The following is a 14,908-nucleotide window of genomic DNA, read 5'->3' as shown; positions in this document are numbered from 1 at the left end:
GGAAGTGAGTGCAGGATAGAAGCTGTGCTTCTATGTGAGCAGTGAAAGCAGCAGAACACTGGATATACGCAGTGTAGCGAAATATGTATAGGTATATATGTGTGACTAAAAGTAATTTAACATATGTCCTGAGACTGCAGGTCTCACAGGAGTCACAGCATATGTTATCCTGAGAAAGCAGTCTACTGTCTCCAATCTCGCCAGGGGGTCTTGCTAAGAACCAGGAAAGGGAAGCGTTCCACACCTTCTGTCTCTTTTGAAGAGAGATGTTAATTACAGCCTGACACTATCTATCTGTGAGAAACATACACAGAGAATTTAAGAGGAAATAATATATTCATTGGTGGAGTGTTCACGGTCCAGTCACAAACAAGCAGTTATAAATATTAACATGAGAGGCTGGTCTAGAAATTTGACCTCCAGGGTGACTCTATAAATTAGACCTACACACAAACGGGGGGTTCACAGATTGAGGGGCAGCCAAGCTGATGTGTTCCAGTCCATATTCGTCCCCCCACCCTCAGGGAGCAGAAAGCAGACTACAAAGTTAGATATTTCAGTAAGTTTTCTCCCGTTTATTTTTATAACTGTTTTGCATATTTGTATGTCTTTTTATTACCATATTATTATACCCTTTTTATTGTAAGCACTGTACCTTTTTGTATTAAAGCATCAAACTTTAACAAGTTGAACTTTGCATGTTCTAAAGAATCCATAGCCTTAAACTGTGTGAGCGTTATGATTGGCAGACAGTAGTAGTAATATTTCCGAGACTCATCACCCGTGTGTTCCCTGACTGGTGGCAGCGTGTATGAGCGAGTGTGTGGCCTGGGTCGATGTGTGATTTATGCTCCCATTACAGCATAGGACAGAGGTTGAATGCTGGACTGAGAGAGGGGAGATAAATTAACCTTTGCAGGCGCAACCCCAACTCGCATGCTGAGAAGCGGGTACGTGACAAATTGGTAGCAGAGCGGTGGGATAGAATTATTTCTATTAGAGCATTAGTGCATGGTTTATGCAATTATTCCCTGTACTAAAGAATTGGTATCCTTGCGAGGAGTGCTCCAGCTACAAGGTTCAACCCAGTGCTTACTTAGACATACTTGCAAACAGTTTCCCTTCCCCGATTTTCTTTTCTATATTTTATTTGGCAAAGGCTGTTCATCGATATGGCAGCCCAGTACAAGAAGCAGAGCAAAGAGGCTCTGACCGGCCTCTGTGAGCAGAGAGGCATAGAGACGGCCGACAAATCCAAGGAACTGCTGATATGCGCCTTGGTCGAGCAGGACATAGAGCAAAGTACTGGAACATCTGGGCAAGGAGAGAGTCCACCTCGGAGAAACTCAGCAATGCCAGCTCTTGCACCAGAGATACCTGATGGAAATGCCAATGCTGAGGAGCCTATTAACTTTACTTTACAAATGGCCTTACAAGAGCTGGGAACAAGTGATTCCAATCTGCTCATCCAGCTTATTCTACAGTACCAAGAGGCCGCTGCTGCAGAACGCCAGGAGGAGGGAGCTTTCAAGCGTCAGATGGCTCAAATAGAGAGGGGTATCTGAATCAGTCCTCAGCTAACCCCTCCCAGGACATAAATCCAAGGAGATCACGTCTGCAAAACTTCCCTGTGATTGAGAAGGATACGGACTTAGCTACTTTCCTTCGGGGTTTGAAAAACCTGCAGGCAATACCATCTACCCCGTGAGCAGTGGGCGCAGTGTCTAACCCCAGGGTTGAGAGGCAAAGCCCTGAAAGTTTTTGCTGGCCTCCCACCAGACCTAGATGAGAACTATGAGGCCATAAAAGAGGCCCTGATCAGGAAATACAACCTAAGCCCAGAAGTGTATCGGAGGAAGTTCCGGAACGTACAATGTGGATCAACTGACAGCTATGCAGATGTTGTGAGCACCTTGAGGACCACGTTCCACCAATGGATCAGGGGACTTTCTGTTAACAGTTTTGAGGACTTAACGGATCTTATGGTCAAGGATCAATTTCTTCACATGTGCCCCATGGTTGTACGACAACAAGGATTGCTGACTGCTATGTGGCTAACAGGATGCCTGAGGTGTGGAAGCCATCGGGATTCAGCTAGAAGGGAGGTAAGCCAAACGGGGACCCTTCTCCCTCTGCTGGCCGATCACCAGTGCTGTCCAAGCCCACCTCCTATGGGATCCCGGGGAATAAACATTCTCTAGGTGATGCATGCCGGTGCTTCTCCTGCAACAAAGTAGGACATGTTAGCGCTGTCTGCCCTGATAGGGAGAAATGCCCAGCCACAACCACAAAGCCATCTGTGTCCCCACCGTCTGTCCCCTTTGTGGCCGGCTCTGATGCGAGGGCTAATGAGAACTGTTAACCTGTCACTGTTGGCAATAAAGTCACCATTGGTCTCAGAGACACTGGGGCAGAGGTATATATAATAAATAACTTGGCACTCAACTTGTGTATGGTGATGATTTTAAAGAAATAGATATTTATTACTTGAATGGCAGTCCAGTATAAACGTTTCGGTCAAAACAATAAGACCTTCCTCAGTAAACTGCGTTACAAATATATAACAAAACAATAATGGGTATATAAAAAACAACAAAGGATAAATTAACAAAAAGATAAATCTCACAATAATTGTGTGATATGTGACAAGTTGGAAGGGAGGAGAAATGGGATAAGGATAAGGTAACATCTTTTAACATACCCGACTGCTTATATGGTGTAGAGTATGGCTGGATGTAGAATGGGTCCTATATCATGGTTATGATGGACCTCCAAGGAAAAAGGGGGAGGGCATTTCCCTATAGTAATGAAAGGTAATTATATAATGGAGTATAAGGTAACAAGGAAGGATAGTAGTAATATACTAACCGGGTAAGCTGAGCGTGTACGTCTAGCGATCCAAATATATGGTAAGGATGGGTATGGTAAGGATATAGGCTGTAAGATAATATATGACCATATTGGAGGAACTGGTGTCAGAGAGTAAATCTGTCTACATGGGAAACTGTGGAGATTCTCACCTAATATAGCCGTGCTAGAGTATGGACGCAGGTATATATACCCGTGGTATCAGAAGATAGGGCGTTTAAGATATATCGGCTGTAACAAAAGGTGTAAAAATACTGTCATTTATACATATAGACAAAAAATAGTTCTATGTATAAATAGAAAAAAAGTCTCACCATGAAGCGGTTAAATCCTCACCAGGGAGAGACTAAATCCCATATAAATTGGCAATTAATTAACAGTGCGATAGCGTAAGACCTAAAAAATGGCATAATATAGTGTTATAAATGTGTATTAGTAACTATGCCTGGACCCCAAAGGAGAGATGGCTCACCTATTGTTATAGGGCTCTTCTGAGAGTGCTCCTGGAATAGGTATGCTAATGATCCCGGCTCCTATAGTGTAGGAGAGTATTAGAAAAAGTCTGTGTGAGCTACAGGGGGAAATAGCAAAGAAACTTACCAGTGTGAGGTAGATAAAGGGTGTACATCAATGCGGTATCCGCCGCTGGTTGAATGTACAGGGGCCAGTGATCTGAGTTTAAGTATTGGCAGGGCGGGATCGTGTTACTGCCGAAAACGGAAGTGTGTCATATATAGTGACACACACTGCCAGTATGTGGGGGTCCGCCCTGTTACACAGGGACCTAGCAGCTTGTGCGGTCACCTGATCGCTGCTCCTGAGGGATTGTGGGGGATGTAGTTCAGTAATGCCTTAGAACCGGAAGTGCGTCACTGTACCTGACGCGAACTTCCTGTTTGAGAGATGCCAGTGTTGTGGCCATGGTAACCGGCTAGAGCAGTCACCTGATCGCTAGTAAGTGCTGTATTTGGAGGCATAGATCTGTGTTTTCATGTGGAGAAGGTATGAGCTTAATATATAAATAAATGTAACAGCGTGGTTGCTGAATTGAGGGAAAACAAAATGCAGTCGGGTAGGGAGCAGAAGGATGGGAAAGTCCAAAGGTGGGGAGGGATCAAGAAGTGACTTGCGTGTCGATTATCAATAAAGGCGACTCTGTAGAGAAAGACAAGTATGTTAGTATGCATCAAAAACGCATATGGCCATAAGTCACAGAAAAAAGAGTTACAAAATCATGAATAATGATAGAATAACAACAATATCATAATAATGTCCATTTCTAGGTGAAGGCTAAGGGGTCATAGTCCCTGTTTAAGCCCCTCGGAGCAAGGGTCTGCAACTCATGAATCCAGTATGCCTTCCTCTTTTTCAGGAGGTGGATTCTATCGCCCCCCCCGTCTGGGTACCGGGATATGCTCTAGGACAGTGATGGCGAACCTATGACACGCGTGTCAGTGCTGACACGCGTAGTCATTTTCAGTGACACGCCGGCCGCCGGCCGCGGCCCCATAGAAATTGCTTCTTTCCCAGGGTCTGAAGGAGAGGAAACTCTCCTTCAGGCCCTGGGAACCATATTAATATGTAAAATAAAGAATTAAAATAAAAAATATTGCTATACTCACCTCTCCGACGCAGCCTGGACGTCCGCGAGGGAACCGGCAGCGTTGTTTGCTTAAAAATCGCGGTTTTCCTTCCTTACTTGAAGTCCCGGCTTGTGATTGGTTGCGTGCCGCCCATGTGACCGAGACGCGACCAATCACAGCAAGCCGTGACGTAATTTTAGGTCCTTCAGGATTTTAAAATTACGTTCCGGCGTTGTGATTGGTTGCGTCGCCCATGTGACCGCACGCAACCAATCACAACGCCGGAACGTAATTTTAAAATCCTGAAGGACCTAAAATTACGTCACGGCTTGCTGTGATTGGTCGCGTCTCGGTCACATGGGCGGCACGCAACCAATCACAAGCCGGAACTTCAAGTAAGGAAGGAAAACCGCGATTTTTAAGCAAACAACGCTGCCGGTTCCCTCGCGGACGTCCAGGCTGCGTCGGAGAGGTGAGTATAGCAATATTTTTTATTTTAATTCTTTATTTTACACACATTAATGTTGTTTCGATACCGATACCAGATACCACAAAAGTATCGGATCTCGGTATCGGAATTCCGATACAGCAAATATCGGCCGATACCCGATACTTGCGGTATCGGAATGCTAAACAATGGCATCCGATCCGATTTTTTATCGAATCGGATGCCATGCAGGAGGTCTGTGGGTCCAAACAACAGAGCTCCGGTGCAGAGCGTCTAGGCCTGGGACTTCCGGTAGGCCAGGCGCAGCTCCCGGAAGTCCCAGGCCTCTGCGTCGGATCTGTGTTGTTTGGGCGACATTGCGCTGCTCCCTGCTGCGCCGACCAGAAGTCCCAGGCTGCACCGACCAGAAGTCCCAGGCTGCACTTCTGAGGCCTGAGGAGATAGCTGTCTGGAGGCCCTGTGATAGCTGTCTGGACTCAGGCCCTGTGATAGCTGTCTGGACTCAGGCCCTGTGATTGCTGTCTGGACTCAGGCCCTGTGATTGCTGTCTGGACTCAGGCCCTGTGATAGCTGTCTGGACTCAGGCCCTGTGATTGCTGTCTGGACTCAGGCCCTGTGATAGCTGTCTGGACTCAGGCCCTGTGATAGCTGTCTGGACTCAGGCCCTGTGATTGCTGTCTGGACTCAGGCCCTGTGATAGCTGTCTGGACTCAGGCCCTGTGATTGCTGTCTGGACTCAGGCCCTGTGATTGCTGTCTGGACTCAGGCCCTGTGATTGCTGTCTGGACTCAGGCCCTGTGATTGCTGTCTGGACTCAGGCCCTGTGATTGCTGTCTGGACTCAGGCCCTGTGATTGCTGTCTGGACTCAGGCCCTGTGATTGCTGTCTGGAGGCCCTGTGATAGCTGTCTGGAGGCCCTGTGATAGCTGTCTGGACTCAGGCCCTGTGATTGCTGTCTGGACTCAGGCCCTGTGATAGCTGTCTGGACTCAGGCCCTGTGATAGCTGTCTGGACTCAGGCCCTGTGATAGCTGTCTGGACTCAGGCCCTGTGATAGCTGTCTGGACTCAGGCCCTGTGATTGCTGTCTGGACTCAGGCCCTGTGATAGCTGTCTGGAGGCCCTGTGATAGCTGTCTGGACTCAGGCCCTGTGATAGCTGTCTGGACTCAGGCCCTGTGATAGCTGTCTGGAGGCCCTGTGATAGCTGTCTGGACTCAGGCCCTGTGATTGCTGTCTGGACTCAGGCCCTGTGATAGCTGTCTGGACTCAGGCCCTGTGATAGCTGTCTGGACTCAGGCCCTGTGATAGCTGTCTGGACTCAGGCCCTGTGATAGCTGTCTGGACTCAGGCCCTGTGATAGCTGTCTGGACTCAGGCCCTGTGATAGCTGTCTGGACTCAGGCCCTGTGATAGCTGTCTGGACTCAGGCCCTGTGATTGCTGTCTGGACTCAGGCCCTGTGATTGCTGTCTGGACTCAGGCCCTGTGATAGCTGTCTGGACTCAGGCCCTGTGATAGCTGTCTGGACTCAGGCCCTGTGATAGCTGTCTGGACTCAGGCCCTGTGATTGCTGTCTGGACTCAGGCCCTGTGATAGCTGTCTGGACTCAGGCCCTGTGATTGCTGTCTGGACTCAGGCCCTGTGATAGCTGTCTGGACTCAGGCCCTGTGATTGCTGTCTGGACTCAGGCCCTGTGATTGCTGTCTGGACTCAGGCCCTGTGATAGCTGTCTGGACTCAGGCCCTGTGATTGCTGTCTGGACTCAGGCCCTGTGATAGCTGTCTGGACTCAGGCCCTGTGATAGCTGTCTGGACTCAGGCCCTGTGATAGCTGTCTGGACTCAGGCCCTGTGATTGCTGTCTGGACTCAGGCCCTGTGATTGCTGTCTGGACTCAGGCCCTGTGATTGCTGTCTGGACTCAGGCCCTGTGATTGCTGTCTGGACTCAGGCCCTGTGATTGCTGTCTGGAGGCCCTGTGACTACTACAGCAACCATCATCCAGTGAACTGTGGGGTGTCATTGGCCATTACTGAGATAAGTGAGAGGGAGGCATCAGTGATGGCGAACCTGTGGCAGTCCAGCTGTTGCAAAACTACAATTCCCATCATGGCTGGCCATTCAAAGCAAAGGCTTTGGCTGTGAAGACATGATGGGAATTGTAGTTTTGCAACAGCTGGAGTGCCACAGGTTCGCCATCACTGGAAGAATTCCCCCTCCCCCTCACTTATCTTAGTTCACGGCACCCCACACAAGTTAAATAATAGCAAGACCAACAAAAGAAACCAACTGACAGATGAACAAAGAAGTCACTAAGCAGGTAAGTTAATTCTAATTATACATATTTGTTATTTAAACTATACATGTCGCAAAATTATGTTTTTTTATCAAGGTGACACACCACCCAAGTTATGCTCGGTTTTTTGGCGAATTTTGACACACCGAGCTCAAAAGGTTGCCCATCACTGCTCTAGGACTTGGAACCTTAATTGTGATATGGTATGACCCTTAGTGATGAAATGACTCGGGAGTGGTAATAGTAGGTTCTGACAACGAATGGTAGATTTATGCTTAGAGATGCGAGACTTAATTGGCTGGGTTGTCTCTCCGATGTATAAAAGACCACATGGGCACTTTATGGCATAAACTACAAAAGACGAATCGCATGTCGAGTAGCATTTTATCATATATCTCTTGCCAGAGTGAGGATGATAGAAACAGTCCCCCCGGATGACATTATTGCACTGATTGCACTGCGAGGAGTGCTCCAGCTACAAGGTTCAACTCAGTGCTTACTTAGACATACTTGCAAACAGTTTCCCTTCCCCGATTTTCTTTTCTATATTTTATTTGGCAAAGGCTGTTCATCGATATGGCAGCCCAGTACAAGAAGCAGAGCAAAGAGGCTCTGACCGGCCTCTGTGAGCAGAGAGGCATAGAGAGAGGCATAGAGACGGCCGAAAAATCCAAGGAACTGCTGATACGCGCCTTGGTCGAGCAGGACATAGAGAAAAGTACTGGAACATCTGGGCAAGGAGAGCGTCCACCTCAGAGAGACCCAGCAATGCCAGCTCTTGCACCAGAGATACCTGATGGAAATGCCAATGCTGAGGAGCCTATTAACTTTACTTTACAAATGGCCTTACAAGAGCTGGGAACAAGTGATTCCAATCTGCTCATCCAGCTTATTCTACAGTACCGAGAGGCCGCTGCTGCAGAATGCCGGGAGGAGGGAGCTTTCAAGCTTCAGATGGCTCAAATAGAGAGGGGTATCTGTATCAGTCCTCAGCTAACCCCTCCCAGGACATAAATCCAAGGAGATCACGTCTGCAAAACATCCCTGTGATGGAGAAGGATACAGACTTAGCTACTTTCCTTCGGGGTTTGAAAAACCTGCAGGCAATACCATCTACCCCGTGAGCAGTGGGCACAGTGTCTAACCCCAGGGTTGAGAGGCAAAGCCCTGAAAGTTTTTGCTGGCCTCCCACCAGGCCCTGATCAGGAAATACAACCTAAGCCCAGAAGTGTATCGGAGAAAGTTCCGGAACGTACAATGTTGATCAACTGACAGCTATGCAGATGTTGTGAGCACCTTGAGGACCATGTTCCACCAATGGATCAGGGGACTTTCTGTTAACAGTTTTGAGAACTTAACGGATCGTATGGTCAAGGATCAATTTCTTCACATGTGCCCCATGGTTGTACGACAACAAGGATTGCTGACTGCTATGTGGCTAACAGGATGCCTGAGGTGTGGAAGCCATCGGGATTCAGCTAGAAGGGAGGTAAGCCAAACGGGGACCCTTTTCCCTCTGCTGGCCGATCACCAGTGCTGTCCAAGCCCACCTCCTATGGGATCCCGGGGAATAAACATTCTCTAGGTGATGCATGCCGGTGCTTCTCCTGCAACAAAGTAGGACATGTTAGCGCTGTCTGCCCTGATAGGGAGAAATGCCCAGCCACAACCACAAAGCCATCTGTGTCCCCACCGTCTGTCCCCTTTGTGGGCGTCTCTGATGCGAGGGCTAATGAGAACTGTTAACCTGTCACTGTTGGCAATAAAGTCACCATTGGTCTCAGAGACACTGGGGCAGAGGTGACTCTGGTGCATCCAGCAATGGTAACCCCTGCCGATATCATACTAGCAAAGACTATGTCTATAACCGGGATTGGAGGGGTCAGCCCTGCTGTGGCCATGGCCCGTGTGTACCTGGACTGGGGAGCAGGGAAAGGATGGAGAGAAGTGGGAGTATCAGAGGCTATTCCCACCAATGTGTTGCTAGACACAGACCTGGGGAGGATGGTGTCCCACTATATTTCTCCCTTGCAAGTAAATGCTAAAGAAAAGGTGGAAGCAAATGACCCACCTGAGATCATGTGCGAGGAGAGAAAATGTACCAATGCACAGGACTGTGCGTATGTGGCAGCTGTGACCCGGAGTCAGGCTGCGGCTCAGTCTCAACCCCAGAGATTCGGGGATGAGTCTCAGACAGAACTGCCAGAACAGGAGGCCCATACTGTGGCCTCGGTGCCTCCTCACATGGCAGACCCAACAAGGTTCCTGATAACCAACACTGAAGACTCAGCTTCAGACCAGGGCCTGGAAGTCACACTAGGCCAGGCCTGCCAACTGACAGTCAGAGCTTCCAGGAGGCCCTGGAGACAGATATCAGTCTGGAGAAGCTCCGATGTCTTGCAGACTGACCTCCTGCTATTTCTGACAATGAAAGAGTATACTGGGACAAGGGCAGACTGTATAAAGAGACTAACACCTAAAAGCGTAGTGCCTCACATACCATCACATAGTGATCCCTTCACTACAAACATGAAACCAATGGTGGACTATGAAGGTACAGTATGTAAAAAGATGAAAATGTATTGAAAACACAATTAACATATACAAAAAATATCAGTATATAGAAGCTTATACAAAAATATGGCACCGCTAGTCACAGATGCTGCCGCCGGCAGCTTCTCATTCATTCATCAGTGGTTTACAGCTGGGACGGTCGCATTAGCACCGCTCCTGGTTGTAAACTGTATATCCCCTAGATATGGATTACAGCGTGAGACTGAACCCCGGACAGGTATGATATATCGTTGTTTTGTTTTTTTTTATTACAGGAGATGGAGGGCATTTTATGGATTAGCTGAATAATAAAGATGGCAAACTGTATTTAGTGTTTTATTTCATTAAAAGACTTTATTCAGGCTGTGTCTTTATTTAACCCTTTCACAACTTCAGGTTTAGTAATGGATAGGTGTCTTATTGACATCTCTCCATTACTAAGCCGGCTTGATGTCACCTTACAATACAAAGGTGACATAAACACCCCAACTATTACCCCATATGCCACTGCTACAGGGCAGTGGGAAGAGAGAGGCTAAGTGCCAGAATTGGTGCATCTTAGAGATGTGCCATTTCTGGGGTGGCTGTGAGCTGGTGTTTGTAGCTGAGGGGGAACCAATAACCATGGTCCCTTCCTAGGCTATTAATATCAGCCCGCAGCTGTCTGCATAGCCTTTTCTGGCTATTATAGGGGGACCCACATCATTTTTTTGGGTGGCCCCCCTATTTTAATAGCCAGTAAATGCTAAATACACAGGTGCGGGCTGAGATTCATAGCCTGGGAAGATCCATGGGTATTAACCCATTCCTAAGCTCTAAACATCGGCCCCCAGTTGCTGGCTTTCCCTCTCTGGCGCAGAAAATTGCGTGGGAGCCCATGCCATTTTGTTCCCATAAAGATTCTTGTATTAAATACATACAAGTACCATAATTTGCACACACACTATACTAATCCTATTGGTCACAGACATCTATATATCAAACTATTCTGCATGTATTTACTGTGTGTAAACCATGTCTCCTACTTGTCGGCTCCTGCAGTGATTTTACAGAAACCAACAAATGAATTAACGCCTATTCTTCTATGTATCTATGTGGGTCACTGACATATATATTACACCTATTCTATGTGTGTATATGTATTCTATCTATTCTAACCTGTCACTGTGATTTTACTGTACACCGCACATGCCGGCTTTTCAAAGAACACCGGTGCGTATTTCTCGCAAGTCACACTGATGGTCCGCGTGGTGTGCGATCTTTTTTATAGTACCCATAGACTTGCATTTCACTCGCACGTATAATACGGCCGAGAAAAAAAACGGTGATGGGAGCTGCCCCATAGATTAAGTGGTCCGACTGCTATGCTATTTTTTTCTCGCATAGCACTCGTCCGTATTCCTCTCTAGTGTGACTCCAGCCTAAGAAAGGCTGTATGACGCTTTATAAAAGTTTCCTGCCTAATTTGAAAGTTATTTGTTTATGAGTCTATTTCTAGCTGGACTCATAAAATGATCTTTTAAGTGTGAGAATTAGACAGCCATTTTGACACTGATTTTCATGGTAAGTACACCAGTCTCATCAGATTTGAGAGACCTAATTAATGAGTTTTGCAGTGTGTAATGTGATGCTAACAGATCCACTATTAAGGTGTATTCCCATCTCAGACATTTGTGCCCATAGAATAAGCCATAACTGTCTGACGAATGCCGATCTCACATTTATACTCCACACCTTTCTTCAGAATGGCTGTTCCATATTCTGCTTTTTCATCTTTTTCCATAACTCCCATGGAAATCAATGAAGAGGACCACGAATATTCACGGCCATCTCTCTATACATTGGAATTGGCGTGCACCTATCGGACTGTGATGACTTATCCTGTGGATGGGCAATAACTATTTATGGTGGAAATACCCTTTTATTAGGCTGTTTAATGAGTTAATGGTTTTTTTGAGTTGAAAAATTCTTAACCTGAAAAGCTTTTGTGTTGAACATTATTTCAGTGCATTTTCTCTTGCTTTGATGTTCCTTCTGGCCCCATTATCGGGGACACATGCCACTCCTTGGCTCTCAGGCTTGTGGCCATGTTGTCAGTTCAGCGTACTACTATTATAACTTTACCTTGTGGCGTCCTGTTCCCACCATCTTTATCCTACCACTGTACCTCCTTGTTTTGTACGGCCAACGACACCTCCTTTTCCATTTCTATCCTCCGGATACATCTCTTGCTGCACTAATATATTCTACCCAGGGCCGGCGTCAGCACCCGGCTTACCCGGGCAAGTGCCGGGGCCCTGACGAGACAGGGGGGCCCACTCACACAGTCATAGATCCATCTGGCCGCTTTAACCCTTTCTACCCTTTCAATTTGAGCTGGCACAAGCATCTTCTCACTGTCAGTGCAGGGCCAGGCACGTAGGGGTTAAGGACACAGGCAGCGTGACATTGTGGGCGGAGAGAGCACTTCTCTGCTCAGTGCTGAACTTATCAGGCACAGGCAGATTCCGGAGGAGACGGAGTTCCTACCAGCACCTGAGTGAGTGCAATGCAATGCTATATCGCTGTATGTTCTGACAGTGTGGGTGATCTGGGGCAGCCATGGGCTGGGCGGCTGCAGCTGACATATATATATACTACAGCAGCCGCCCAGCTCAGGCCCCCAGCACAGCCTGTATAGATACAGTGTATATAATATATATACAGGACAGGTGCTGGGGGCCTGGGCTGGGCGGCTGTTGAAGTATATACACTGCACAGTACCTCTCCTCCTGTATATATACACTGCACAGTACCTCTCCTGTATATATACACTGCACAGTACCTCTCCCCTGTATATATACACCGCACAGTACCTCTCCCCTGTATATATACACTGCACAGTACCACTCCTCCTGTATATATATACCGCACAGTACCACTCCTGTATATATACACTGCACAGTACCACTCCCCTCTATATATACACTGCACAGTACCGCTCCTCCTGTATATATACACAGCACAGTACCACTCCTCCTGTATATACACACTGCACAGTACCACTCCTCCTGTATATATACACTGCACAGTACCACTCCTCCTGTATATATACACTGCACAGTACCACTCCTCCTGTATATATACACTGCACAGTACCACTCCTCCTGTATATATACACTGCACAGTACCTCTCCCCTGTATATATATACCGCACAGTACCACTCCTGTATATATATACTGCACAGTACCACTCCCCTCTATATATACACTGCACAGTACCGCTCCTCCTGTATATATACACAGCACAGTACCACTCCTCCTGTATATATACACTGCACAGTACCACTCCTCCTGTATATATACACTGCATAGTACCACTCCTCCTGTATATATACACTGTACAGTACCGCTCCTCCTGTATATATACACTGCACAGTACCGCTCCTCCTGTATATATACACTGCACAGTACCGCTCCTCCTGTATATATACACAGCACAGTACCACTCCTCCTGTATATATACACTGCATAGTACCACTCCTCCTGTATATATACACTGCATAGTACCACTCCTCCTGTATATATACACTGTACAGAACCGCTCCTCCTGTATATATACACTGCATAGTACCACTCCTCCTGTATATATACACTGTACAGTACCACTCCCCTCTATATATACACTGCACAGTACCGCTCCTCCTGTATATATACACAGCACAGTACCACTCCTCCTGTATATATACACTGCACAGTACCGCTCCTCCTGTATATATACACAGCACAGTACCACTCCTCCTGTATATATACACTGTACAGTACCGCTCCTCCTGTATATATATATATATACCGCACAGTACCACTCCTGTATATATACACTGCACAGTACCACTCCTCCTGTATATATACACTGCATAGTACCACTCCTCCTGTATATATACACTGCATAGTACCACTCCTCCTGTATATATACACTGTACAGTACCGCTCCTCCTGTATATATACACTGCATAGTACCACTCCTCCTGTATATATACACTGTACAGTACCACTCCCCTCTATATATACACTGCACAGTACCGCTCCTCCTGTATATATACACAGCACAGTACCACTCCTCCTGTATATATACACTGCACAGTACCACTCCTCCTGTATATATACACAGCACAGTACCACTCCTCCTGTATATATACACTGCATAGTACCACTCCTCCTGTATATATACACTGCATAGTACCACTCCTCCTGTATATATACACTGTACAGTACCGCTCCTCCTGTATATATACACTGCACAGTACCACTCCTCCTGTATATATACACTGCATAGTACCACTCCTCCTGTATATATACACTGCATAGTACCACTCCTCCTGTATATATACACTGTACAGTACCGCTCCTCCTGTATATATACACTGCACAGTACCACTCCTCCAGTATATATACACTGCATAGTACCACTCCTCCTGTATATATACACCGCACAGTACCTCTCCTCCTGTATATATACACTGCACAGTACTGCTCCTCCTGTATATATACACTGCACAGTACCTCTCCCCTGTATATATACACTGCACAGTACCGCTCCTCCTGTATATATACACTGCACAGTACCTCTCCCCTGTATATATACACTGCACAGTACCACTCCTCCTGTATATATACACTGTACAGTACCGCTCCTCCTGTATATATACACTGCACAGTACCCTCCACCTGTATATATACACTGCACAGTACCTCTCCCCTGTATATATACACTGCACAGTACCACTCCTCCTGTATATATACACTGTACAGTACCGCTCCTCCTGTATATATACACTGCACAGTACCGCTCCTCCTGCCCTGTATATATACACTGCAGAATTTACAATAGCTATCACTCATGTAAGAAGTGAAATCTGGCATTGTACTATACCTATATTTCTCTGCTGTATCTGGGCATCATGAATCGTGGTATGTGTTAAAGGGGGGGGCCCACTGAGACTCTTTTGCCCGGGGCCCTCAAAAACCTGGAGCCGGCCCTGATTCTACCCCATTACATCCCCTTGCTCCAGGTCACCTTTCCATATGTGATGGGCTGGAGGCTCCTGAGATGGTGCTCGGTGTGGAGCTCCTGTGGGGTAAGTACAGTGACTATGGAATATGGCGTCCTCTACATGATCTGTGAC

At 47.0% G+C, this 14,908-nt stretch overlaps 1 protein-coding gene across 4 annotated transcripts in view; it reads left to right on the top strand.

The window, feature by feature from the left end:
- LOC143788926 (fatty acid hydroxylase domain-containing protein 2-like) overlaps positions 1–14,908 on the top strand; it is a 325,226-nt gene that overhangs the window by 12,782 nt on the left and 297,536 nt on the right. For all 4 annotated transcript variants that reach the window (XR_013218755.1, XR_013218757.1, XR_013218756.1 and 1 more), the window contains one exon: positions 14,795–14,860. Coding sequence is in view for 1 of the 4 variants with exons in the window: in XM_077278888.1 (XP_077135003.1) it covers positions 14,795–14,813 (19 nt within the window). In the remaining 3 variants the exon portion in view is untranslated. The remainder of the gene's footprint in view (positions 1–14,794; positions 14,861–14,908) is intronic.

The sequence above is a fragment of the Ranitomeya variabilis genome, chromosome 8, assembly GCF_051348905.1.
Source record: "Ranitomeya variabilis isolate aRanVar5 chromosome 8, aRanVar5.hap1, whole genome shotgun sequence".
Lineage (NCBI taxonomy): Eukaryota > Metazoa > Chordata > Amphibia > Anura > Dendrobatidae > Ranitomeya > Ranitomeya variabilis.
The sequence above is the reverse complement of the archived record's forward strand: the minus strand, read 5'-3'. Positions and strand labels throughout refer to the sequence as shown.